The following is a 26,701-nucleotide window of genomic DNA, read 5'->3' as shown; positions in this document are numbered from 1 at the left end:
TTTGAAACGCTGGAAAATGCATTTCAATCATTTATTTTAGGTTGATTAGACTTCTTTTTTTGCCCCCTGATTTTCCGGACCGATTTTATCCCCGTTCAGCGGCGACATAAACTATTTGAAATTTTTCATAAACAGGTAGGTTTTGAAGTGTTATCTATCTTGAACAAAAAAGAGTGCAGATACAACGGTTTCATTGAAATTAAACAAATTTAAAATTTTTGTACGATTTATGACTCCTTTTCCTACTAGTAGAATATTGTTTTATCTCACTTTAAAGAAAATTATAAGGATTTTCATTTTTTATTCAAAATTAAATTTTAGAACTTGAATACTTCCGATGCTGCTAAATCTAATTTAAATTAATCTAACGCACTTCTTCAGTTCTTCAAACTACATACTCAGTTCTTCAAACTACATACTCCGACACTCTTCATTTCTTGATATCTGCTTTCTTCGATATATTGTAATTACAAGCCGAAAAATTTGGAAAATATTTATTTACCTTTGTCTAACTTAAACTTCCCTTGGCTTGCATAGACGACTGGCTTGCTTTGCGAAGCCTTGCGAGCCTTTGAAGGGTGTTTGACATTTGTTTGTTTTTGTTTGCTAAACGTTGCCATGATTCTCTCCCATGAAAAAGTACAGCGAAAAACACATTTTCAATTGAGTCTTCATTTTGCATCATTCTGTGAACTGATCATTCTCTTCTTCGATGGTCCCTTCAACATTGACAACCGGAGAGTCGACTGTATTGTGAAAAGCATACGAATACTTAAGTCATGGAAATTTGATCAAATTACTTTTAAAAACTTCTCAAAAATCTTCAAAAAAAATTAAATTAAATATTTGAAATCAAATTGAAACCACCTGTGAAATTAACAACGCCCACTTCTCAAAGATGCCCAAGTCACCTGATGAACTCATATTGCATGCACGCGGAAAGTTCAAGTTCAAAACAGTTATGTTTATTTGTCATGCCATTTGTGGATCTATCACACTGCATGCAATACACCAACAACAACAAAAGCGGAAACGAGATCTACTCTACACTGCCGAACGAGCGCGAGATGCGATCACAACGATGAAGATGATGATCACGCAGCATCACAGTCGGATGTGTGTGTTTGTTTTTTTTTTTTTGTGAATATGATGAACATAGATGGAGTAGTGTTTGTATTTTGGAATCTTTTTCAAAAGTGGGATGATTTGGCCATCACAGACTGAGTTGCTCCAGGGCAATTTATTTCTTGAATTTGCATCCCTTTCTAGGGAAAAGTTTCAGAATATTCATGGATTTCTAAACTAAAACTATTGTTTTTACGTTTTGAAAAAAACACAAAATTGTTGTCAAATAAGCAACAAAATTACTGACACCACCCGCGATTCAAAAAACTCCGCGGGGAATGTCACCGCGATGAATGGAAGGGTACGGTAAGTCCAAAGTCTGCACCGGTAACACGAGATCAAAATCGGGTGTCACACATGGTGTGATATGCTGTTTGATGATAAAGCGTGTTTGTGTGTGTGTGTGTGACTCGCAATTGTCTCTCATTCAGAGCGATCATAACATCAGACACCGGCCACACAGACGCAACCACAAACCACAAACTATATCAGTTTGTATGCGTTAGGGTGGTCAATGTTCTGAAACCTGTATTGTAACATTATAAATATATCATTTTTATCATAAGGTCAAAATAATGTTCAAGGATCCAATAAAAGAACACATTAGTTTCTTATATTAAATCACAAAAAAAAATCAAGAACCACCCTAGAGTGATAGTTTAAGGTGTAATAATGCCCATTTATGCACTTCAACTGGAAGGTTCTTTGAAGTAATTCAGCAGTGAACAAGATCGGTTCGAACGTCATTATGCAATTTTGCAATCAACCTTAAACAAGTCGTTTCAAATCAAGACGAGCTTGAAGAAGTCATTCGGCAATCTGAATTTATTAAGAACAAACCATCTCGTCCTTGCTCCTTCTCTAGAGAAAAAAAAGTCGCCTCAACTTATGCAACCCCCCAAACCATACTCACTTGATGTCCCGCGGGAGTGTCCTGACGGTGGCAAACAGCAACGTGGGCCGTTCCCCGCTCAGCAGGTACAGCGTGACGGCGGTCAGCAGCGTCTGGGGAAGCATCCGGGGACCGATCGCGAGGGACAGGCCACACGCGGCGGCAGTGATGCACGCCAGTGTGGCCGTTTTTTGCTTCAAACTAAGTTCCACTATCATTTCGGGGGCAGGTTTTAAAGCTCCAGTGTGGTTTTGAATTAACGATGTGTGGACGAAAAAACAGGCTTCGTCACGCCCAGATTTGGGTGAGGGACAATCTGAAATAAAGAAATTGAGTTTAGAAATCAATAATGAACCTTAGAAAAAATAGAGGAAATTGACATAAGTTTGTCAAGTTTGCCACTTTCTATGGAAAACTGAAAAATAAAACGCAATGATTATTCAAAAATATTTGAAAAAGATAATAAAATTTTTTTGTGTTTTTAGATTTTAAAATTATTGGAAGATGTTTTGTTCTTTAATAAATAAATGGGTTTCAAATTGTTATTTTCGATTTTTCACATTTTTTTCAACCTTACGTAAGGAATAAATCAACTTAAAAAAAGCAATTGTCTAATTGGGCTATCGAAATTTCGCGAGATTTTTCATTCGTCCGAACTTAAAAAGTTAGTGTTTTTGTTTGAGTTTGAGTATAAGTTGAGTTTAATTAATGAAATTTTGCAATTTCGATAGGATGAAATTTATTTATTTTATAATATCATTTATTTCAATTTTAGATAGGTGTGTACTAACATTCCTCCACTTCCCAAAAGGATAGCTTAGGCAAGGACCCTTCATGCCTTCATACTACACACTCATCAAGGGTGTCCTAAAATGCTAATATTATTTATATAAATTTCTGTTAGTATTATGCATTCTTTAAAACAGAAACATTTATTAACATTATGAAAAGAAAAGTTGTTTTTTTCCATATTTTGTTTTTTTTAATAATTCTATGAGTATGTATTCAACTTATTAGACTGCAGACATTTAACTCTTTCAGGCCAGAATTTTGAAAAAAAATATTGTTTTAAATAAATGATGGGAAAATGATTTTTATGACCATACGAAAATTATAGGCTGGTTTTTTAAATTTTGAATTTTGGGTCATGTATTACAAGAAATAAAAAAAAGCTGCATTCTTTTATACTTGAATGTATCTTCAAAAAACATTGAAAGTAACTATCACTACTGTTATTATGAACTGTAAAGTACAGTTTTTTAATTCAAAATTTCAAAATTTTTCTTTCATGCAAAAATCACAAACCACAATAGAAGTTTATGCAACAAAACAACAACAAAAAAGAAGTTTATGCAACAAGTTTCAAAAAGAAAAAACATTCAACACGAGTCGTACATTTACCGAGTTGGATCAATACGACGAATGCTGAAAGAATCAAGTTTTGAAACGAATTTCTTAAAATATTTTTTGCAATTCCTAAAAACGTTTTTTGAATGGATTTTTTGTGGAACATCCATCCATCTGTTGTGTAAATTCACCATTCAAAACAAAAAATATTGAAAAAAAAAATACTTTTCGATACTGGTGCTGAAAAGTTCATTTCATTTCAGTGCTTAAAAGCTTTACTTTTAGAAGGCATCAAAAAGTATTGAAGTTCCATTCTGTTATTTTTGGTAGTGAAATGTACGCCGTTTCGTCGCTCGAGAATGACAGGAAAAGTAAGTATTTTCGGGTGGAATTGCAAAAGGTAATATTTTGTTTTTTTTTTTTGCTATGAAATTTTGGATACTTTTGACAAATTAAGAAATTCAACATGGAGGGATATTTATGAAAATTAGGCAAGAAGAATTGAGGAAAAAGGTTGAGAACCACTGACTTAGGCGGAGAGAGTATTGCCATTATTCAATCTCAAAAGCCTAGCTTTCAAAAAAAATTAACAAATAGTTTCAAAAAATGTTTTATACATTATTACAGTTATGCTACAACTGAAAATGTACAGTTAAGCGTCTATTGAAAATTTGCAAAATATCAATCCATCTATGATTTTTTTTTATCCTGAGGTTTTGTTTTTCTGTTTTTTGTCTGTGTTCCAAAATTCCAAACGAGCAAAGTATCTAAAAGTGTCCTACTGGATCAATAGCAGGGATGCCAGATACACAGATTTGTCTGTGTTTCACAGACATTTGAGCTCGTGTCAGACATTTTTTGAGGTGCACAGACTTTTTAAAAACTTCATTAAATTGTTATTTTGTTAAAATATCAATCGAAACTTATTTTTTTAGTCTTCAAATGCTTAAAAACACAATTTTTGATAGATTTCTATGACTGTAAATTGATTTATTTGAATTTAAGACAAAGACACAGACATACACAGACTTTTTCACAGACATTTTAAAAAATCATGTGGCATCCCTGATCAATAGTAATAAAATTATTGTTGAATATTGTATTTAGAATAGTTAACATTCCATCGTTCAAATTTTAAATACAAAAATTTATTTCCAGCAATTCTGATCTTTGATATGTTGGGGAATTTTTGAAGGGTGGAGGACACAACCTTGAAATAAAATTTAAATTAAAAAAAAAATATTATGTATATTGCAGTTTATTAATTGTTGGCAATGAATCTTTTTTTTCAGTTATCAATTAAATATAAAAAAAAATGAATATAAAAAAATCAATAAAATTTACCAATAAAAATAAATGATTTAATTCTGTTGAGTTCAGTAGTAATCAATGTAAAAAATTGGCATTAAAATATTTTGAAACTATAATTGTATTCAAACAAAACTTAGTATTATTCATTTATTACCATAAAAGCAACTGCTTGATTTTGATTGGTGTTAATTGATTTAAGATTGATAAACATTATTATTTTAATAATTATTTTATGTATTCATAATTCGATCACATACAAAATCTGCCATGTCCTCAGAACGAAATAAATGCAATTTTAAGCAGGTAATATACTAAAACTTTTATTCTCAAGACAACATTTTAAGATATATTTTAGTTTTACCTATACCTATTAATTTGAAATTTTGTCATAAATTTATTTGCTTTAGGTATAACATTAAAAAACATGTTGAACGGTAGAAGTTAATGATGAGGTAGACATTTTTTGGTTGATATTTCAGTATAAAAGATCCTTCTACAACCAGGATCATCACCAATCTACAGCTATCTTCATCTCGTGAACAATCTACACCGCCGAGACCCAATTTCACCGAAATGGCCCGTACCAAGCAGACCGCTCGCAAGTCCACCGGAGGCAAGGCCCCGCGGAAGCAGTTGGCCACCAAGGCCGCCCGTAAGAGTGCCCCCTCGACGGGTGGCGTCAAGAAGCCCCACCGTTACCGGCCCGGAACGGTCGCTCTCCGTGAGATCCGTCGCTACCAGAAGTCGACCGAGTTGCTGATCCGCAAGTTGCCGTTCCAGCGGTTGGTTCGTGAGATTGCGCAGGACTTCAAGACGGATTTGCGCTTCCAAAGTGCGGCGGTGGCCGCCTTGCAGGAAGCTAGTGAGGCTTATCTGGTGGGGCTATTTGAGGACACTAATTTGTGTGCGATCCACGCGAAGCGTGTGACGATCATGCCCAAGGATATCCAGCTGGCGAGACGGATTCGTGGAGAGCGAGCTTAAGATGTGGTTGGAGTTCTAAATTTGATAATATTTCAATAAAATGATTTCAAATAATTTCAAATCGAGTTATTCATCGGCCTCCTAACCACTTTGTTTTCATCCAGCTCATTGCAAACCAGTTTTCTGTTACACATCAGCGGTTTTGTCCTCTTTCTGGGTCATGCATTGCACATGAGTCAACCAGACTTCTGGATAGAATTACCGATGATGCCATGCCATGCAGGTTGACTGTAAGGCTTCTCTGTTTCACTTTGTCTATAGAGTATACGTTATCTGCACTCTTTGTTGGTCGAACCATAAATCCGTTCTGTCATAATCTCTGCCAGACTGATAATCCAATCCGTTCTTAACGAGTCTAGCGTTGTTAAACTCGAACAGCTGAGCAGATCGTGGACTTTGGACCATTTCTCTATCTCTCAACAGAGTTGATTTAGGTCAACATAGACTATAGGTTTGTTACTTTCCCAAACATGGAATCAACTCTCTTTCAGCATTCTAGTTCTGAACAGGTTGATAAGACACACACGCCTTAGCCAAGTCAGCGCGAAGTAACGATCCAGCAAATTGATGACAGGCCAGTAGGTACTTTGCACTTTGGACCGTCTTCCCCTGCGGCTCTCTGGTGCACGACTCCAACTGCTGATTCGTCTTATTGTAAACCGTACAAGCGCGGGTTGATGTTTATTAAATGCAAACGTTCATAGACTCCCACTACCATGTATTGTAGAAGTGACTGAAGTAAATGTTTCGAAGGGAACAGCTGATTTACATGGTTGAGGATTGTGAAACTATTTTGACCTTTTGCAGGAGAATTTATGACAAAAAAAACCTTATTTTTTCCAAAATTAAACACATATTACAAGCAATTCCAAAATACCCCCCTCTCCCCTAGCCAAAGTAAGGTGGTACCTGTTGGTGGAGGAGACACGTGTGCGACATACCGTTCTGATGCCACGCGCGGTTCTGAACTTGATTCTGTCACGCGAAATGTGTGTCTTCGGGGGGGGCTGTGATGGGGGGGCTAAGATAATTATAAATCATTTAACCTCCCTCCCCAGCTGAGGCATGCGAATGTCAATTGAAGTTTATCACCGCGAGTCAACAATGTGCAAAGTGTGGTCGGGGGCAGATGGTACAGGTTTCAGATTCTCGGAAGAGCCTGGCAGTGAGATTTTGGCGCCAAAAAGCTAGTAATGAAATCACAATTTTTCCAGGCTTTTTTTGAATATTTTTAAACTGAAAGTATCTCAAAATACAATATTATAGGGCTAAATCCATAAAGTACGTCACGCTAAAATCAGCCAAAATTTACAACCCCCTCTCCCCTTTGTCACGCTTTTCCTATACTCATAACATGCAATGTCACGCTTGCTCAGACCCCCCTCCCCCCTAGAGCGTGACAAATTGTTTGAAGTTTATGTTCCTCGACTATGGCAAAGTCGAAGGATGGGCAAAATAAATTAAAAAATTGAAATGACAACAGTTTACACTGGCCCAGTTGTTTTGCAATCATTATTATTCTAAAAATTTGAAGTGTTGAAGAGATTTTTTTTTCGTCGAAAATAAACTTTTTGGCGTGCTGTACATTGTCGATCCCAGACATGCTAAATATGATTTTAAATGCAGGAAAATGCATTTAAAATTGCTTTCAGTTGGTTGAATTTCCTTTAAAAATTGATGTTTTTGAAAAACATTTTATCGCCCCATGATTTTTTGAACTGATTTTGAAGTGGAAGATCGATGTAAACATTGAAAAATATTTGCAACGGCCGTACGTGTTGTTATAAAACCAAAATCAAACAATTAATCTTACCAATACTATTTTTAAGGTATTTTGGGTGCTCAATACATTCTGAGTAATCAATGAGGTTCAATAGGTCATTTCGAGTAATTTATAATTAGTATTTAAATATGCGTTTCTCTTGTTCAGTTATTGTTATTTTATACATTTTTTCTTCTTCAAAAATTATTGCATACCGTCAGTGGGGGTGACATTAGGTCTGGGGGGTGAGATTGGGTCAAAGTAATTTTTTACGTATTTAACCATTTCTCAGGTACTTCTCAATGAAACTAAATTCATTTTAGCAGCTGTCTAAAGTTGAGATACGTTTTTGGCCAAAAATGACCTCTCAAAAAATCAGCTTTTTAAATTTTTTGCTGGAATTGATCATAAAAGAACCCAAATGATTGAAAATCTCTACTTCAAACATTTTAGCATGTCAATACGATTCCCTCGAACAAGAAACACTGTTGGATGACTTGTTTTTACCATATCTTTGTATTTGAGCATCGTTTTAGTTTCATTTGATCCAAAGTCATCCCCTCTAAGGTCAATTTTCAAACGATTGCCATTTAAGGTAGAGTCCATCAAATTTTACCATATTTTGGGAAAATGCTAGTAAACTGTCTAAGAACAAATCTACTTTAAAAGATTTTCGATGTTATCTAAATTGTTTTTGTATTTATGAAATAACGAGAGGTGTATCGTTTTTTGACCCATAGTCACCCCCACCAACGGTACTTATTTTTACATAAAAAGAAAGTAAATAAGGAAAGTTGATCTTAAAAAAAATATTTAAAAAAAAATGGCAAAATTACATGAAACAAGTTAAATCATCCAACCAAAGATTTTCTAAACAATTTAAAGTTCTTCTTCCAATGCTAGTTTAAATTTGATTGTAAAATATGTTTTGACAAATTTCCAGTTTGACGCTCTCTAAGCGATTTGGGTCTTAGAGGGTTAATAGTTTTGACTTAAATTGGGTCTCCATATTTTTTTAAGTAAAAATTCTTAAAAAAAATATTTTCAAATTATAATAATTTTTTTTTTTAAATTCTATCACTTCTAACATCAAATTCTTTCCCATTATAGAGCATTTTAGCCATATTTTAGCTCAATGTCCCAAAGCAAAACAACGTAAAAACTGTATTTTCATGATGCGAAAAATAATAGGTTTATGAGGAACATTTTTTTCTTTTCGATATTAAATAAACTTTTTTAAATCCTTTTTTGATTTTCTAATAAGGCTGGTACAAATATTTTTAAAAAAATTTGTCACCCCCTCCTTCAAAATTGGCCCGAAAAATCAGGGGGCAAAAAAATATTTTTACAATAAACTTCAAAATTTCAATGAAAATTCAAATGCAACCAGCTAAAATCAAATTTAAATACATTCTTCTTCATTTAAAATCATTTTTTGCATGTTTGGGTTTATTAAAAAATCTTAAGATTTTTTGAAAATTTTCGATGCAAAATCTTTTTTTTCGATACAATTTTTGTTTTTGTCAGATCTCAGATTTTTTGAAAACTAATGATTGCAAAACAACTGAACTAGTGTAAAATGCATTTTAAATCACTTTTTTTTCATTTAAATGAGAAGACTATGGCTTGTTATTTAAACTTTTATATTTTTATTTCCCCCACTTGACCTCGGCCAGGGCCGAGGACAAAAACTTTTTTAAATATTTGCATCGGCCTAAAAATCATGTTATTTGACCAATTTATTTAAACATTAATGTTTCCATTAATTTCAGAAACGCGAAATATTCAACATAATGTAGTTGTTATCATTCGTATGATCTTATCGAATTTGAAGCAGTAGGGGTGAAGCTTAAAATAAAAAAATTCAAACCAGATTTAAATTTTTTTAGACCAATAGATAAGAAAGTATGTTTTTTTTTTAACTTTTAACCGATCGGCGGCTCCAAAATTGTGAAAAGATTTTAAAGTTTCTAGTTGATTGATAATGAGCGTTAGACAATGTATTCTGAATAGTTTACAATCAATTTTACAAGTTTTTCAAAGCATTTTAAAAACCAAAATCACATCAACAAATTTCAATAAAATACCATGGTTGTTGTTGTTGTTGTTAATTCATTTATATCTGGTAGCTTTAACCTTCTTGGTCATTCGCTGCCCTAAACACCATGGTACCAGCCTAATTTCTTTCATCAAAATTGACTCATTGACAGAAACAATTTTTTTATAATTATTACGAAACTTGAACTTAAATAAACTCATATAATCTATTTAATTTTAGTTAAAACAAAATAATGCGTCATTATATGTTTGAAAATATCAACAAATGTACGTCGCATAATAATATAGGGGAGCTGGGGGTAAGACGGCCAGGCGGGGTAGGACGGCCACCCCACTGTTTTAATAAGTATACTAATGAATATTACTAAAATGTTCAGCAATACTGTTCCTCATGCTAAATAATGCATATGGAGTCACCTTTGCCAGAAATATAGTTTGAAATAGTATAAAAATAGCTCAAAATAAACAAATAATTTTTGAACTTGAAACTGGATGTAATTTTTATGAATTACAACTTAGGCATTTTTGTTATATAACAATATGTTTTTCTGTCTTCAAATATTTTTTCATGTTAAATTGAAGTTTTCCCTAGATTATGTCCCTCGAAAAAGTTCAAAAAATGCGATGAACTGTTTACAATTTTTTTTAGAAAAATAATTTATTTGGGGGCAAGACGGCCACCTCCTCTGGGGGTAAGACGGCCACCAGTAATTTGTAGTTTTTTTTTTATATAGGTTATATTTTTGATGATTTTTGACTATTAAGACATATTTGTAGATAAAGGAAGAGCATTTTCAACTATCCATTTTTAATCAAAATGCTGTTAACTACCGTTTCGACAACATTCTTTACTGTGATATAGCAAAACTCATTGAATAGTATGAAATCTTATCAAACTTTTCATAAAAATCGCTAATTTAATATTGTTTACATAATTTTGATTTTCTTATTGTAATCGAAATACACAAACTAATTTTTTTTTGTATCAAATTGTGTTTGTTTTGAAGTAAAAATTCATAGTTTTTCATAAAATGTGGTCGCAATAATATGAAATTCACAGAGCCAAAATATGAAATTTTTTAAACAGCATTTTTCTTCACATTTGAAACCTGATTTTTTTTCAACCAAAATAGTTATGATGTTCAGAGAAGTCTGTTGAACCAACCATGTAGGTGTTTGGGTGGGTTTAGCAAAGTTATTAATTTTTTTTTTAATTTATATTTATTCAAATTTCTTTTCCATGTACATTCATTCAGTTAAAATATAATTGAGTGTCCAATCACAAACGATGACTTTTCACCTCAATTTTAAATACTAGCAACTTTCATTTATTCATGAAATATTGTAGCTTTCGCTATTCAGTGATTTCAAATGTAGGAAGTCTTACATGTACAAATGGGAAAAGGGATACCTTAAAACTAACTTATAAACTATATAAAGAGCGGATCAATGCAGCTGAAGACTGCAATGATTTTTGTCGAAATGCATCAATTATCTTATTGGACATAACATCCAAAGTGTCAACTTCGGCTAATTGATGAAGTTCACTGGTACTGAACCAGGGAGGAAGTTTCAGAATCATTTTCAGAATTTTGTTCTGAATCCTCTGAAGTTTTTTCTTCCTGGTTAAGCAACAGTTTGTCCAGATCGGCACAGCATAAAGCATGGCAGGTCTGAAAATTTGATTATAAATTAACAGTTTATTCTTGAGACAAAGTCTAGAATTCCTGTTTATAAGTGGATACAAAGTTATTAATTTAATTTATAACATTGGCCGTCTAACCCAACATGGGTGGCCGTCTTACCCCGCGTATTTCATACATATACGATTTCAATTATTTTTATAAAATTGCTGAAAAGTATTGAAAATTGGTTTTTAGACCAACTAATTTATGTCATTTCTATAATGGACTAGTAGTAGAACAATATGTACGTAATTTGAGATCAAAATAATCTGTTGTGTAAATTTTATTTTTATTAGACTTCTCCCTTAGGGTGGCCGTCTTACCCCCATCTCCCCTATTTTCATAAATACAAGTTGTTAAGAATCATACTTGTCATGATTCATTTTGGTGACTGTTTTCATATTCTATGTAAACATATGAGTTTCATGATAAGTCAATGATTGTCGACCTGGACGTCATTGAATACATCATGAAATTATATAAATTTGGAGAAACATTTGTTTTAGATTTATAATCCCTTCTGTGCCTGCAAAAAGGGTTCAGTTTATTAAATTGACTTTACTCATCAAACATTGTAAAGTGATAAGCAATTTTTCTTTTATTTCGCTACTGAATTCATATTTTTATAAAAAAAAAACTTGCTTAATTCACCTTTTGGTGGATTGTGCCCTCCTCACATTAAAATACTCAATATGGATTTATGGGACTCCAAGACAAATCGAATGAGGCCAAAACGGCCCAAATCGGTTTAGCCAGTGCTGAGATAATCGAGAGAATATTTTTCGGTACACAGCCCAACATCCCTACACACACGCAATAGTGATAGAAAATGATTCTTAGGCAGCAAACCAACTGAACTGAGATTATCCATATTCAAACACGAACACAAGTTACATAAAGGTTTCAAAATTTCCCGGAAAACGTCACATTTTCCGACGATGGTATCAATGCTTTTAGTTCGGCCACGACGCACATAAAAAAAATCGTAAAACGCACAAAATTACCCACTCCTCAGTGGCCTTCAAATTCTCCCATTGTATTTAGAACGCGCAGTTCACCCTCCAAAAACAGGGGCAGTCCATAAAACAACCAACACCACCAGCATATTCATCGAACCACCAACTCAGCCGATCCATCATCCCACTCCATGTATCTTAATACAGTTCCTAATACAGCTCTATATCTGTTTTTCAAGCTACATTCTGGCGAGATACACTAAAACGATCTCAACGACTCCGGACGACGACGACGCAGAAAATCGTGCGCTTGCTAATTTGTTCAATGAGTGAGTATGTTTTATCCTTGATTGAAATAAATCCAACGATCGTAACAGTCGCTCAGAGTACTCGCGTAGAACCTTCAACTCTCGAAAAAAAAGCACGCCCATTTGAATGGTGAAATATTTTAAAATACGCCAACGCAACGCAACTGAACCGACAACAGAGTTCATTGATATTCTTTCAGGGTGCATTCTCTCAGCTGATGTTTGCTGATTGGTCGTAGTGGTACGAGGGTGGACTTTGTAATTAAATTCTTGAGATAGGTCATGACGACGTAAAAGGGAAACGACCGATTGATGAAGTGATGAACTTGGCCTTACTTGTTTTGGTACAAAACTGCTAAAGTCGTCTTCACGATTCACTTTCATGAAATTGTCATCAAATCTTCATACATTCTTTGCCCAACTTATCACTCTTCCTAATTCTTTTAGTATCTTCCACAGCTGTCTAACAAATATCACTTGTCCACTTCTTCCAGCCCTTCTTTCAACAAGTGTTATTTAACTTTTATCTGTTTGTTCTCTCTCTGTTTTCTAACAATCGACCAGATTGTCACTTGTTTCCACTTTACTTGCTTTGCTCACACTTGACGAACCGTTCCGAGCCGATTGCACGAGAAGACTGAGCGCGACTGCGACTGCGGCTTCATCAGCCCCGAGAGGAGCCTAAGTCCGATGCGCAGTAACGGGCCCGGTAGGCTGGTTCAACGTTTGTGACATTTTGTGTTATTGCGGAACTCAGATTTTTTTTTTGATTTTTCAATTAGTTTTTTTTAGTAAATAATCAATGCACAAATTCGTATTTCTTATAACCTAATAGAGTTTGGGAGTTCCTTTCAAGTATGAATTCTCGAGTTTTTTTTTATTGTACGATCAATTCCTAATTGGACTCGGTCGTTGGAAACGACCGTATGCTCAACGACCGACGAAATAGGCGGCGGGTCAGATGCCGGCATAACAATGTCAAACCTCTCCCCCCTCCCCCCCTCTCTCCGTCTCACCATGAAGCTGCTGCTTTGTTGACAAACAAACGTAGCACGCGGTCGCATGATGACGGCATCGAGCCATAATTATGGGTGATCATGTGATTGAAAATGAAACTTTTTTCAAGAAAAATAATATTTTTCCGACTGAATTCAAAAATTTGCGAAGCAATTAAAAATCAAAAAAAATTGGTAACATTAATCAGGAAATGATGACAGATTATGTGTCGAAAATGTGACATCAGAAAATGATGAATTTTCGTCAGTTTCTGCGTTTCTGGTAAATATTCATCAGGTTCACATTTTTATATATTTTTTGGGTTAAAAAATTTAACTTACAGGCCACGGTTTCAATATTTTATTTTTGTAAGGTTTTTTTTTAAATTTCATAAAAGTTAAAAAAAAAATTAAAAAAAGCTAAAACAAGCTAAATATGATTATCAATGCAGAAAAAGGCACTTTAATTGGGAGCGTTCTTTTATTACGTAACGCGAAAAATCGAACTTTGAAACCCCCTCCCCCCCTACTGCGTTACGTAATAAAAGAACGCTCCCTTTAGATTTGTATGAGTTGATTATATTTGATTTTCATTGTTATTTTCCAGTTCTATGAAAGATTTTTGCCCCCAGATTTTTCAAACCAATTTTGAAGAGGGGGTGACATAAATTTTGAAAAATATTTTCAGTGGCCTCAATAAAAAAACAATTTCCGATAATTTTTCTAAAACTTCCATGAAATGTCAGAAAAAATTAAAGTGATGATAAAAAATAACCAAAACTCACCCAAATCAATGATTTCATTACATTTAGATACACACTTAAAAAATCTATCAGTTTTTTTTACATTCAGCTCTCAAGAAATAATAAAAATAAGTTTTTAAGGACAACTCTAGATTGCTTCTAAATGTGGGTCATGGGTTTTCTATGTACATAGGACCCTTTGTAAACGAAAATTTATTGAAACAGCCTAAGGCACCACAATGAACCCCTTGCTTTTCTGCCTCACTTCATCAGTTTTAAATATGGGACACGAGGCGTTCTAGTCGCGTGGTTCCAAAAATTCTCCAACACACCCAAACTATTTCATAAGTTGTGAAACAGCATCGGTTGAGATAATTTTCATAGCCTAGCTTAAAGAATTCAGTGATGGAATCGCTAAATTTTCAAAAACTGAATTAAACAAATCAGTTTTGTTGGTTTTGTATAAAACAGTTTAATATACAAATTTTCAACTGCCGGCAGTCAAAGCAGTGGTCGTGGTGATTCATCACAAATTTACTTCACACTCACATTTTGAGGTTAGCTACCGCAATAGAACAAGAAACTAAAACATAAAAAGGGCGCCCATAATACCCTCATAATGGATGTCACTCAACACGCATATTGTACCGCGCCGTTGACGAACATGCTGGGCCTTCCAAAGAGGGTGCGTAATACGTCATTCCAGCATACAAAGATTCTGATCACTCACACAAACACACCCTAGCACAAGTAAATTTTGAAATATCCTAACACAATCACACATTCAGTTCAGTGGAATATTTTTGGCCGAGTTATGCTCTGCAATGTAAAAGTGCTGATCTGTGAGAGGAGAGGTGCATCAGCAGCAGCAGAATGAACCCATTGAAGGGCTTTTTTCATTGATGATGAACAGTACGGCCTGTTGAGCGTGCATAACGTACGACACTTCCGGACACTTTGTGTTGAATGATTTTAGATTATTATAACGTTACCATCATTGAGAAAATATTTGTTTTTCAATTCAAATAATATGGTTGATAAATAAAAGAAAAAATATCATCTGAGGGTCTTAAAATTTCTATTGCCTATTGCCAAAATTTCCAACGTCAAAAATCAAACATTTAAACAATTTTATGAATTGGATATTAATAGCGCCTTTCACAGGTAAAAAACTTAAGATGCTCGTACATCGAAAATTAAAAGTAGGAAAATTGCATTTTCGGGACATTTCGGCAATTAGCATTTGTTTTTATAATAGTTCGTATTGCCATAAACAATCAATTTCAATTACTTTACCACTTAACTTGATCGAAAAATTTGAGATTTCAACCAAATTTGACCACGAGCATCGAAAGTCGTCCATGAAAACAACTTGCCATACTACGTGAGCGACATTAAAATAGGAATATTTTGGTAATAAATTTTTTTTTTATCCATTTTTGAGTAATTTTATGAAATTTTCAATATTCACCAAAATTACAAAGAAAATAAAATTAAATAATTTTATTTACAATTTTATGTACACATTTTTTCTAAAAAACGCATTTTTGAATTCATTTCAGATAGATTTTAGAGAGCCGTAAAGTTATTATGGGATGAATAATCTGCAAGTTTTAGACGCACGAATAATTATGTAGATTAAAATAGACAATCAACTAAGTTTATACTTTTCAATTGTAGAAGATCAGAATCATTTCCGTTGATTCAAATTCCTAAGCTAAGTGCAATTTTCTAAGTAAAGTTATTGTAGATAGGCCATTGATTTAATCACGAGCATCACGTGTCTTTTGTATTTATCTTCGAATAATTTATTTTTCTGTAACCTATTAACCAATAAGTGTAGGTCAGTTAAACAGCCGAACAAAAAATAAAAGAGAATCTTCAGCAAAGTTGTAGGTATCGATTGAGATACAGTCCAGACTCGATTATCCAAAGATTTGTATCGGGATTCAAATAATCGAATCATGAACAATTTTTTTTATTTTACTTTAAACATCAATTTCGAGTTCATTTTATTCTAATTTAAATAGTTGTCTGATGAAGACAATGCATTTTCTCGCCATCTTGGGTTTTATTAAATAAAGGATTAGGTCAAAAATAGGGCAACGATAAAAACCGATATTCGATTATTCGAAGTTGAATTATTTTAAGATCTTCGGATAATCGAGTCTGGATTGTATTCTGAGTTAAACTAGAAAAAAATATTACACTCAAAGAAACATCCAAATTATTTTAAATTCATTTAAGGGCAATCTCATTTGAAAGGATAAAATCAGAATACATTAATAAAAAAAATATTGATGCTGGAGTCAGCGGAGTTGGGTCTTTTGAGTACCTGGAGTTTGCTTCGGAGATGTTAAATTCGGAAAAGTCGGAGTTGAAGTCGCAGTCGACGAATTTGCTAAAACTTTGGATAAGAGTTGTTGTAGCCCTGAAAATTAGTATTTGAACCCTCATTAAACAACAAAAAATATCCATATACGGATGTTACTCGACAAATTATTAAAGGCGCACATCATAGCTATCGTTATAATTTTTTATTCATCCCGTAAAGTACGGTCTTCAAAATGATTTACAACAAAGTTTGACTTTTTTTACAATCAGTTTGGTGCAGGATTGAGTTCGTTAGTTTGACAATTATTTTGAAATAAGAAGACAACAATTTCTTTGGTTGCTGTGCACCCTTAAGTTATTTTGAAATGAGTTTACAATAGGGTGGTTATAATTATACTTTTCGCCTCCAATACAGGCTTAATTATTGCCCGCTTCTCTCGAAGGTATAAGCCGCGCGGCATTTCAGAATTTGCCGCAGACACTGTTGCCAGCAATTTTCTGCACTTTTGGTCCAACAAAAAACATTCCCGGCAACAATGCCATGCAATTCGAAGATGAAGATCAACAAAAACAAAACGCACAGTATGGGATTAGACATCGCGCATTTGCCGTCGTTTCGAGGTTGGTATGCCGCGTGTCTTTTTCGGGAATACGCGCAATAGGGGAAATATACCCTTTCTAATCAAACACCTATCTTCGTCATATGGAGAGTTTGATGCTCGATTAAAGCTCCAAAAATACTATTTAGGCTATCGAGGTTTTTAAGCGAAGATGGCGTTCAAATGGTGAACGCCCGAAATGTCAAAATCACGCAGTGGTACCAACATTACGGAACAAGTGTATCATGGCATGACAGCCACATTTTTTTTCTAATGTTGGTGCTACTGCTCGATTTTAACATTTCGGGCGTTCACCATTCGAACGCCATCTTCGCTTGAAAACCTGGATAAACTTACCAGCAACAGCACCGCCTCGAGTAAGCACGCAAATGTATGCCACTTACTGGCCAAAAAGATCAAATTTAATGCACTTTTGATCATAATTTCTATTTAACGAGACCATTTCTCATCATTTTGGTGGCACACACATCCACACGCCAGATCAGAGGTTAACTGCTTAACGAATGTCGCCATCAATAACTTTTCACTTGCGCTAACGATTTCAAAGCGCTTAAGATATAAAATTGCTTCCAACTACCGGCAACATGTTCTTTTGACCGTTACTTAGTCACTCACTTGAAAAATAATCCCGAAACATGAAAATAATTAGCAAGCGCCATCAAAAAAACAAACGCGCTAAGTCTTTTGACGTTTCAATTTTGACCATCCATTCTAATCGAAGGCTGAAGAAAACCGAGCGAGAAGCGAAGGCAAATAAAGAACAAAGGGTGGCCACCAACACCACCAGGAGCGCTTGTGGTGTTGCCAGGAAACTTTCTCTATAAATGCTACTTTTCGTGAGTGTTCGCTCAAAATTTCATCAATTTTGGCAGCACGAAGCAGACGTTGGAGCGTTGGAAGAAAAAAAGAACTAAGCTGAAAATAGAAAAATGGGCTTGGTGCAATGCACACGACTGATTAGAATGCGTTTTTGAAATATTTTTTTAAAATGCTTGTAAAAGGAACAGCATAACTTTTAATTAAAGTGAAAATAAACAGAAATGTTCACAAAAAGTTGCTCTACTCGTTGGTGTACTTGGTTTTACTGAATTTCAAGGAACACTCCAGATTATCCAGAATCATTCAAACAAGACCGCTTATTAGGCTTAAAATGGGTTTATTTCCCCTATATGGGTGCTTTAAGCCTCGTTTCTAAAGGCTTGACTGAACAAAACAGCGAGCAGCTCAAGCCAAATGCATTTTTCATACTACTATGGGAAAAGACACTTTAAGCTGCTAGCAATTTTAGAGCATGTTAAGCATGTTAATTAGTCATATTTGCAATTCATGTTATCATCATAGACGGAAATTTTCTCAAATTAAAAACATAAGCACTAAATTCATTAACCACATCATTTTTTAATAACACTACATCAACTTCAAATGCCCTGCCAACGAATCGATAACCTCCGCCGAGTCTGGCCCCAGTCCCAGCACCGTCTCCGTCCCGCTCTGCACCTGTGTTCTTCCGGCATCGCGCACAATCTCCGCAACGACCTTCTTCTCTGCTGCCAGCTCAGCTATCCGTTCCATCCCTTCCAGGTCGTCCACTTTGACCACAATCTTTGGTTGACCCTGAACCAGCCAGCGCTTCAGCATCGACTCATTAACCGAAGCAGACCTCACGTAGCACATGACGGCCGCGTGAGCACACTGGGAGGCAATTTTACCCTTTTTCAGTCCGAGATCGGATCGAACTACGAGGACCATCTTTGTGGGACCGGCGACGGCTTTGACTACGGATTTGAGAAGGTTCATTTCTGGTCGTACTTTTGGCGTTGCTTTTGGGTGTAATCCTGCATACAGGATTTGAAGTCTTTGACCACGTCTTGGCACTTGCGCCAGTCGCCGGTTTCCGCGATGCACTCCTAAAAGCAAAAATAAACGAATATTTACGTAACTGAAGTGAAAGCCGGTATGCCTTTTTATTCTTACTTGAACTTTGTAGTGAAGATTTATACAGCCAGTCTTTTTCAACATCTGCTCGACGGGATCTTCAATATCGCTCATCGTAGTTTTTTTACAGTTTTACGAGGAAATTACGCTAAACTCATTGATAAATCACTGAGTTTTTTTCAATGAAAACCAACGTAAACAGACGAACGGCTCTCCGGCTGACAATCAAAACAAAATCACGTGCGTAATGCCTCATCGACCAAACTAGTCAGGGGACTGAGAAGCGCCACAAGGGATTATGTGCTGATACACTGTCAGGAATAATTTATAAATAACATATTTATTTATTTTATTTAGAAAATTTTTTGTTCTTGCAAAAAAAACTATATTCAGATGCTGTATTTTTCAATTACAGAGCGGATTTGTCAATTCAAATCCCTGTTTGAAAAATGTCGCACGTCGTACGAGTTGTCGCACGCATTTGATTTTACCGTTTCGATATCGATTGGTCGAAAGTACGACAAACGGACGACAAACGCTCGACATGCATGACATCTTTTTTCGCATCAATTTTTTGACAGATTGACGATTTGGCGATGTCGACGAAAGTACTCTGACAAGCAAAAACATGTTCTGACTGGATCCAAGAATTAGTTATAAGTGTTGAAAAAATACAAAATCAAATAGGAGCAAAACAAAGTAAGTTTGTTTGAGTAGTTAGTTGATTTCTATTTTAATTCAAGAGCATTGGGCACTGTTCTTTGTTTATTTTTCAGATGCCATACGCCGAGTACCGGTCCAGCAGTGGAAACATGGTTCGATGCCAGGCATGGCACCGATCTTGTCATTGTAAATACTAGCAATCACATTTATCATCCGGTCAATGCCATTAGTCCACGTCATCCGATTACGGCCGGAATGAGCAAGGGATCTAATCAAAGTTTCTGCTGTTCCAGATTTCGGTGGGTGGATTAGAAGGCGGACGGAAAATGTCATGAACCCGGCGGGCTATGCCGGAAAATGGAGGGCAAGTAACCGGTCAGCGATCGTGGAAGCAATCCTCCTTGCAGAAGAGAATGAAACGTCAAGTAATAAAAAGGTAGAGGAGGACGAAAAAAACTCCCGGCAGCGATCCTGATCCGCCAAAAATTGTTATCAATGGAACTGGTGAGTAGTGTTTTTTGGCGGAGTTGTGCCAGGGGTGATTTGGAACTGGTGAGTAGTGTTTTTTGGCGGAGTTGTGCCAGGAGTGATTTGGATGACGAAATTTCAAGAATTCTAAACATCTAATATGTCATAAACAAAAATTCTTTAATTTCTAAAATGCTACAGTTATAAGATTGTACAATCCTCAAATTCTTCACATTCTAAAGTTTTAACATTGTCAAGTTCTAAAAGTTTAAAATTAAAAATAAGTAATATTAACATTTGAATGTTTATAAAACAATCTTAAATTATTCAAATCCTACATTCTAAAATTCTAATATTCCAAAATTCTAAAATTCTAAAATTCTAAAATTCTAAAATTCTAAAATTCTAAAATTCTAAAATTCTAAAATTCTAAAATTCTAAAATTCTAAAATTCTAAAATTCTAAAATTCTAAGATTCTAAAATTCTAAAATTCTAAAATTCTAAAATTCTAAAATTCTAAAATTCTAAAATTCTGATATTATAAAATTCTAAAATTCTAAAATTTTAAAATTCTAAAATTCTAAAACTCTAAAATTCTAAAATTCTAAAATTCTAAAATTCTAAAATTCTAAAATTCTAAAATTCTAAAATTCTAAAATTCTAAAATTCTAAAATTCTAAAATTCTAAAATTCTAAAATTCTAAAATTCTAAAATTCTAAAATTCTAAAATTCTAAAATTTTAAAATTCTAAAATTCTAAAACTCTAAAATTCTAAAATTCTGAAATTCTAAAATTCTAAAATTCTAAAATTCTAAAATTCTAAAATTCTAAAATTCTAAAATTCTAAAATTCTAAAATTCTAAAATTCTAAAATTCTAAAATTCTAAAATTCTAAAATTCTAAAATTCTAAAATTCTAAAATTCTAAAATTCTAAAATTCTAAAATTCTAAAATTCTAAAATTCTAAAATTCTAAAATTCTAAAATTCTAAAATTCTAAAATTCTAAAATTCTAAAATTCTAAAATTCTAAAATTCTAAAATTCTAAAATTCTAAAATTCTAAAATTCTACAATTCTAAAATTCTAAAATTCTAAAATTCTAAAATTCTAAAATTCTAAAATTCTAAAATTCTAAAATTCTAAAATTCTAAAATTCTAAAATTCTAAAATTCTAAAATTCTAAAATTCTAAAATTCTAAAATTCTAAAATTCTAAAATTCTAAAATTCTAAAATTCTAAGATTCTAAAATTCTAAAATTCTAAAATTCTAAAATTCTAAAATTCTAAAATTCTGATATTATAAAATTCTAAAATTCTAAAATTTTAAAATTCTAAAATTCTAAAACTCTAAAATTCTAAAATTCTAAAATTCTAAAATTCTAAAATTCTAAAATTCTAAAATTCTAAAATTCTAAAATTCTAAAATTCTAAAATTCTAAAATTCTAAAATTCTAAAATTCTAAAATTCTAAAATTCTAAAATTCTAAAATTCTAAAATTCTAAAATTCTAAAATTTTAAAATTCTAAAATTCTAAAACTCTAAAATTCTAAAATTCTGAAATTCTAAAATTCTAAAATTCTAAAATTCTAAAATTCTAAAATTCTAAAATTCTAAAATTCTAAAATTCTAAAATTTAAAATTCTAAAATTCTAAAATTTAAAATTCTAAAATTCTAAAATTCTAAAATTTAAAATTCTAAAATTCTAAAATTCTAAAATTCTAAAATTCTAAAATTCTAAAATTCTAAAATTCTAAAATTCTAAAATTCTAAAATTCTAAAATTCTAAAATTCTAAAATTCTAAAATTCTAAAATTCTAAAATTCTAAAATTCTAAAATTCTAAAATTCTAAAATTCTACAATTCTAAAATTCTAAAATTCTAAAATTCTAAAATTCTAAAATTCTAAAATTCTAAAATTCTAAAATTCTAAAATTCTAAAATTCTAAAATTCTAAAATTCTAAAATTCTAAAATTCTAAAATTCTAAAATTCTAAAATTCTAAAATTCTAAAATTCTAAAATTCTAAAATTCTAAAATTCTAAAATTCTAAAATTCTAAAATTCTAAAATTCTAAAATTCTAAAATTCTAAAATTCTAAAATTCTAAAATTCTAAAAATCTAAAATTCTAAAATTCTCATAAAATCTAATGGTACAATATAATTGCTAATATGCTAAATTTCAATAAAATCTTTTTTTTTAATTCTTCGAGTTCTAATATACTATAGAAGTTTTAAAATGTTTGAAAGTGTAAATATTTTGAAGGTTCTTTTTTTTAAATTTAACATTCTAAAATTTTTAAATTTTCTAATCCTTAATATCTTTTTAAGTCTATAATTCTATAAAATAAAATACATGGCCACTACTCTAAATATATATAACACATAATAGGTATCTTAAAATTCTAAAATCCTTGATTCGTTCCAGAGTGCTTTTTGCTGGACGTGGACCAGCAAGTAGAGAAGGACAATGAAATTGCGTTGGTGGTGTTAAACTTCTAGCGGAATGGCAAAAGCGCCATTATCAAGAACTCATTCTTCTTCCTGGAGATACTTTCGGTCGAGAATATCCTCCAGGTGAAGGCGATGGAGGGGGACAAATTACAGCACTCGAACATTGGCAGGGTAGACAAACAGAACCCTTCCCACAGCGGTTGGCCATCGTCGAACCAAACGAAGTCGGTTTGTATTTCCTTCTTTTAACAGACCTAGGAAAGTCCAGCGGAACCGAAGGCAACCGGATTAGCCGCCATTGAGCGAAATTAGGAAAACTGCCCTGACTGAAAAGTCCGTCGGACGTCCGTCGTTTGTCGTCCGTGCAATCGTACGACGTCGCACGACAATGTCGCGCGACTATCGCACGAATGTCATACGTTTTTGCACCAAAATGTCGTATTTGTCGTGCGATCGATGATCGAAATTGTACGACATTCGACCGACGTCGCACGGTTTTGTTATTTAGAATGTCGTGCTATTGTCGTGTGCTGTCATTTCGGATTTTTAGGTTATGTTGCAGTTGAAAAAAACTTTTGTTTTGTTTTTATTGTTTTTTTTATTTCAACTGTCAACATTTCACAAAAATATTTACTTGTTCACTTAATTTCACTTGCGGATCGCCGATTCTTCTCCAACTTTGCTTCCTTCGGGATTTGCCTTGACCGCAGCTTCCGGCTTGGATGTTTGAGGCGGCCGTGGCAGCATCTTGGCCGTGTTGGACTTTTGCTCCTCGACGCGCTGATCAAAACCCGGATGCGACACCTTGGCGACGATCTTGAACCTCCGACGGATTGATGTTTACCGGAGTTCGAGAGGCTGCTTCCTTGGGTTCTACGGAAGCCACGCTGGACCACACGGGGACGCATGGTTTCCGGCAGGATCAGATCAGAATATGTTTGTTGCCTGAAAAAATATAACATCAATCAACAATTGGCAAGAATTTATAAATTAAATTCAGAATTCAATAATAATAATAATAAAATTTCAAAACAATACAATTTCAAATATGTAATATTCAAATATTTTGAAACTATAAAAGAAAAACTAAATTTATTTATTCTCGCTTACTTTTAGAAAATGTCCTATGTACATAGAAAACCCATGGCGCATTGGTTTTTTTAAAAAGAATTCTAATTGAAGACATCTTAAAAATTTAAATTTAAAAACGTATAAAACTCAAATTACTGCAAATAATTAAAAAATCCGACAGTATTATTATTATTTAAAAATTGTACCAAATTTGAGAATTCTAAAAATATTTAATGATCAAACGTTTACAAATTTCAGCATCATCATCTCATCATCAAATTCTAAAATTCTAAATTTCTAAAATTCTAAAATTCTAATTTTCTGAATATTAAAATTGGAGAGTACCTCAATACCAAAATCATTTACTTCAATTCGTGATATTTTTAACTCCTATTTTTCATTAGACCAAAAAAATTCAAAAGTTAATAGATTTAAAATTTTTCCAATTTTAAAATTGAGAAATTTTTAGATTTTTTTAAAAGAATTTTTAAAAGTTTAAAATATTTAAAAGAAATAAAAACTTTAACATTTTTAAAATTTAAAAAATATATTTTGTAAAATTTTTGTATTTTTTTTTTATTTTTTTTAATTTTTAGAATTTTTTAAATTTGTTTTATTTAAAATTATCAAAAATTTAAGATGTGCAAAAAAAGAGATTTTTTTAATTTTTAGAATTTTAAGAAACTTACTAATTTTTAAAATGCGTAGAATTTATAACAAATAGAATTTTTGATAATTTTTATTTAAAAATATAAATTATTTGAATTTTAGCATTTTTAGAATTTACAATTTTGGAATTTTAGAACATATAATTTTTAGAATTTTAGAATTCAAAATTTCAACTCGTGCGACTAACGTTTTGGGAATTTATGAACTTTATAATGTTAGATTTTTAGTATTTATGAATTGAAAAATTTTGTATTTAAGAATTAGGGAATTTTAATATTTAAATTATTGTCAATTTTAAAATTTTCATATTTCAGAGTTTATTTTTTTTAATATTTGAAGACTTTGAGAATTTTAAATTAATGAATTGTATAATTTAAGAATATTAACAATTTGCACAATATCAAGAAATTAAATGAATTTAGAATTTTCAATTTCTTGCATTCTTAAGTTCTGGAATGCTAGAATTTTAAATTAAGAATGAAAAACTTTATAATTTAATTTTACAATTATCAAATCAAATCAGCGTTGAAGTTTTTTAAGCATTATTGGATTAAAAGTTAAGAATTTGTGATGTTCATCTAATTTTTAATTTCGATCGTCCAATCGCACTCCCAGCACACCTCCTCCATCGTTTCTAAAACATGACTCACCAGTTCCATTAGATATGGAGGCAACCTCCCGCGGAAAGTAAAACACCAAACACTAACGGCTTCCTCGATCGCAAACTGGTTCCTTCCCGTCCCGTCTTCCAGAATGGCTCGCCGAGTAATCCATATTTCCCGTCCTCCTCTTCCTCCTATACCGCCACGAAGACCGCAATCTGGAATACAAGACAATTTGATTCGGTTGTCGCCCACTCCGGCCGGAACTTTCCGGCAGAAAAAGTAATTCAATCTAGAACACAACTTACCTTTAAACTGGCCAAAATCCTCCCAAAGCCTAAAACCAACAACAATTTGTTCGACTCGGTTGCAATCAAGTCCGAACAAGTTCAACTGAAGAGAACTGTCAAACTGTTTGCGTCGACGATAATCGACGTCGAATTGAAGGTAAATCGATGGAAAAAAACAACGTCGGGCATGTCGAGTGTTTGTCGTACGTTTGTCGTCCTTTCGACCAATCGATATCGAAACGGTAAAATCAAAACCGTGCGACAACTCGTACGACGTGCGACATTTTTCAAACAGGGTGTGGCTGCAGTGATAGTGAATAATTCAAAACAATGTGCCAGACTAGTGCAAACTATTAAAAATGAATGAAAATAATCCAAAAGTTCAACAAAGTAAATTTTATTTTAAAAATAACCTCAAAATTCCGAAATGACAGCACACGACAAAGGTACGACATCCTAAATAACAAAACCGTGCTACATCCGTCGAATGTCGTACGACAATGTCGAGCGATTTCGATTATCGATCGTACGACAAATACGACATTTTGGTGCAAAAACGTCTGACATTCGTGCGAAAGTCGCGCGACATTGTCGTGCGACGTCGTACGATTGCACGGACGACACGTTTTGATTTTACCGTTTCGATATCGATTGGTCGAAAGGACGACAAACGTGCGACAAACACTCGACATGCCCGACATTGTTTTTTCCATCAATTTACCTTCAATTCGACGTCGATTATCGTCGACGCAAACAGTTTGACAGTTCTCTTCAGTTGATCTTGTTCGGACTTGATTGCAACCGAGTCGAACCCTCGGTCGAACCCGTTGTTGTTAATTTTAGGCTTTTGGAGGATTTTGTACAGTTTAAAGGTAAGTTGTGTTCTAGGTTGAATTACTTTTTCTGCCGGAAAGTTCCGGCCGGAGGGCGAGCGACCGAATCAAAGTGTTTTGTATTCCAGATTTCGGTCTTCGTGGCGGTATAGGAGGAAGAGGAGGAGGAGGAGGACGGACAATATGGTATACTCGGCCGGCATTCTGCAAGACGGGACAGGAAGGAATCAGTTTGCAATCGAGGAACCGGTTGGTGTTTGGTGTTTTACTTACCGCGGGAGGTTGCGACGCATATCTAATGGAACTGGTGAGTCATGTTTAAGAAACGATGGAGGAGGTGTGCTGGATTTGATTTGATAATTGTAAAATTAAATTATAAAGTTTTTCATTCTTAATTTAAAATTCTAGCATTCTAGAACATAAGAATGAAAGAATTTAAAATTCTCAAAGTCTTCAAATATTTTTTTTTTAATTTTGAAATCTTGAAATATGAAAATTTTGAAATTGACAAAAATTTAAATACTAAAATTCCTTAATTCATCAATACTGAAATTCTTCCATTCATAAAAACTAAAAATCTAGCATTATAAAGTTC

The 26,701-nt window shown here is 33.2% G+C and overlaps 4 protein-coding genes and 1 long non-coding RNA gene across 5 annotated transcripts in view; 2 read left to right on the top strand and 3 right to left on the bottom strand.

The window, feature by feature from the left end:
* Positions 1–13,072, bottom strand: part of LOC6051249 (long-chain fatty acid transport protein 4) — a 38,073-nt gene extending 25,001 nt beyond the window's left edge. Inside the window, exons 1-2 of the mRNA XM_038253375.1 lie at positions 12,765–13,072; positions 2,039–2,333 (exon numbers count right to left, since the gene is read on the bottom strand). Of these exons, the coding sequence (XP_038109303.1) occupies positions 2,039–2,235 (197 nt within the window). The 5' untranslated portion in view covers positions 2,236–2,333; positions 12,765–13,072. The remainder of the gene's footprint in view (positions 1–2,038; positions 2,334–12,764) is intronic.
* On the top strand, positions 5,203–5,659 carry LOC6051248 (histone H3.3A). The gene has a single exon (XM_001867682.2). It carries the CDS (start codon positions 5,249–5,251, stop codon positions 5,657–5,659), a length of 411 nt encoding a protein of 136 aa, XP_001867717.2. The 5' UTR covers positions 5,203–5,248.
* Positions 13,073–18,498: 5,426 nt separating the features above from the next.
* Positions 18,499–19,261, bottom strand: LOC6051247 (peptidyl-tRNA hydrolase 2, mitochondrial). Its single transcript, XM_001867681.2, has 2 exons — positions 19,095–19,261; positions 18,499–19,027 (listed from the first exon to the last, which is right to left on the bottom strand). The coding sequence occupies exon 2, from the start codon at positions 18,915–18,917 to the stop codon at positions 18,528–18,530; it is 390 nt and encodes a 129-aa protein (XP_001867716.1). The 5' UTR covers positions 18,918–19,027; positions 19,095–19,261; the 3' UTR covers positions 18,499–18,527.
* LOC119767968 (cytochrome c oxidase assembly factor 4 homolog, mitochondrial) lies at positions 18,889–19,234 on the bottom strand. The gene is made up of 2 exons (XM_038258078.1): positions 19,095–19,234; positions 18,889–19,027 (listed from the first exon to the last, which is right to left on the bottom strand). Exons 1-2 carry the CDS (start codon positions 19,167–19,169, stop codon positions 18,914–18,916), a joined length of 189 nt encoding a protein of 62 aa, XP_038114006.1. The 5' UTR covers positions 19,170–19,234; the 3' UTR covers positions 18,889–18,913.
* Positions 19,262–19,602: 341 nt separating the features above from the next.
* Positions 19,603–22,677, top strand: LOC119767358. Its single transcript, XR_005277470.1, has 4 exons — positions 19,603–19,754; positions 19,832–19,934; positions 20,012–20,222; positions 22,616–22,677. It is a non-coding gene; the product is annotated as an uncharacterized LOC119767358 (long non-coding RNA).
* Positions 22,678–26,701: the final 4,024 nt, after the last annotated feature.

This window comes from Culex quinquefasciatus, chromosome 2 (assembly GCF_015732765.1).
Source record: "Culex quinquefasciatus strain JHB chromosome 2, VPISU_Cqui_1.0_pri_paternal, whole genome shotgun sequence".
In the NCBI taxonomy this organism is placed as follows: domain Eukaryota; kingdom Metazoa; phylum Arthropoda; class Insecta; order Diptera; family Culicidae; genus Culex; species Culex quinquefasciatus.
This window is presented reverse-complemented; position numbering and strand designations above follow the sequence as displayed.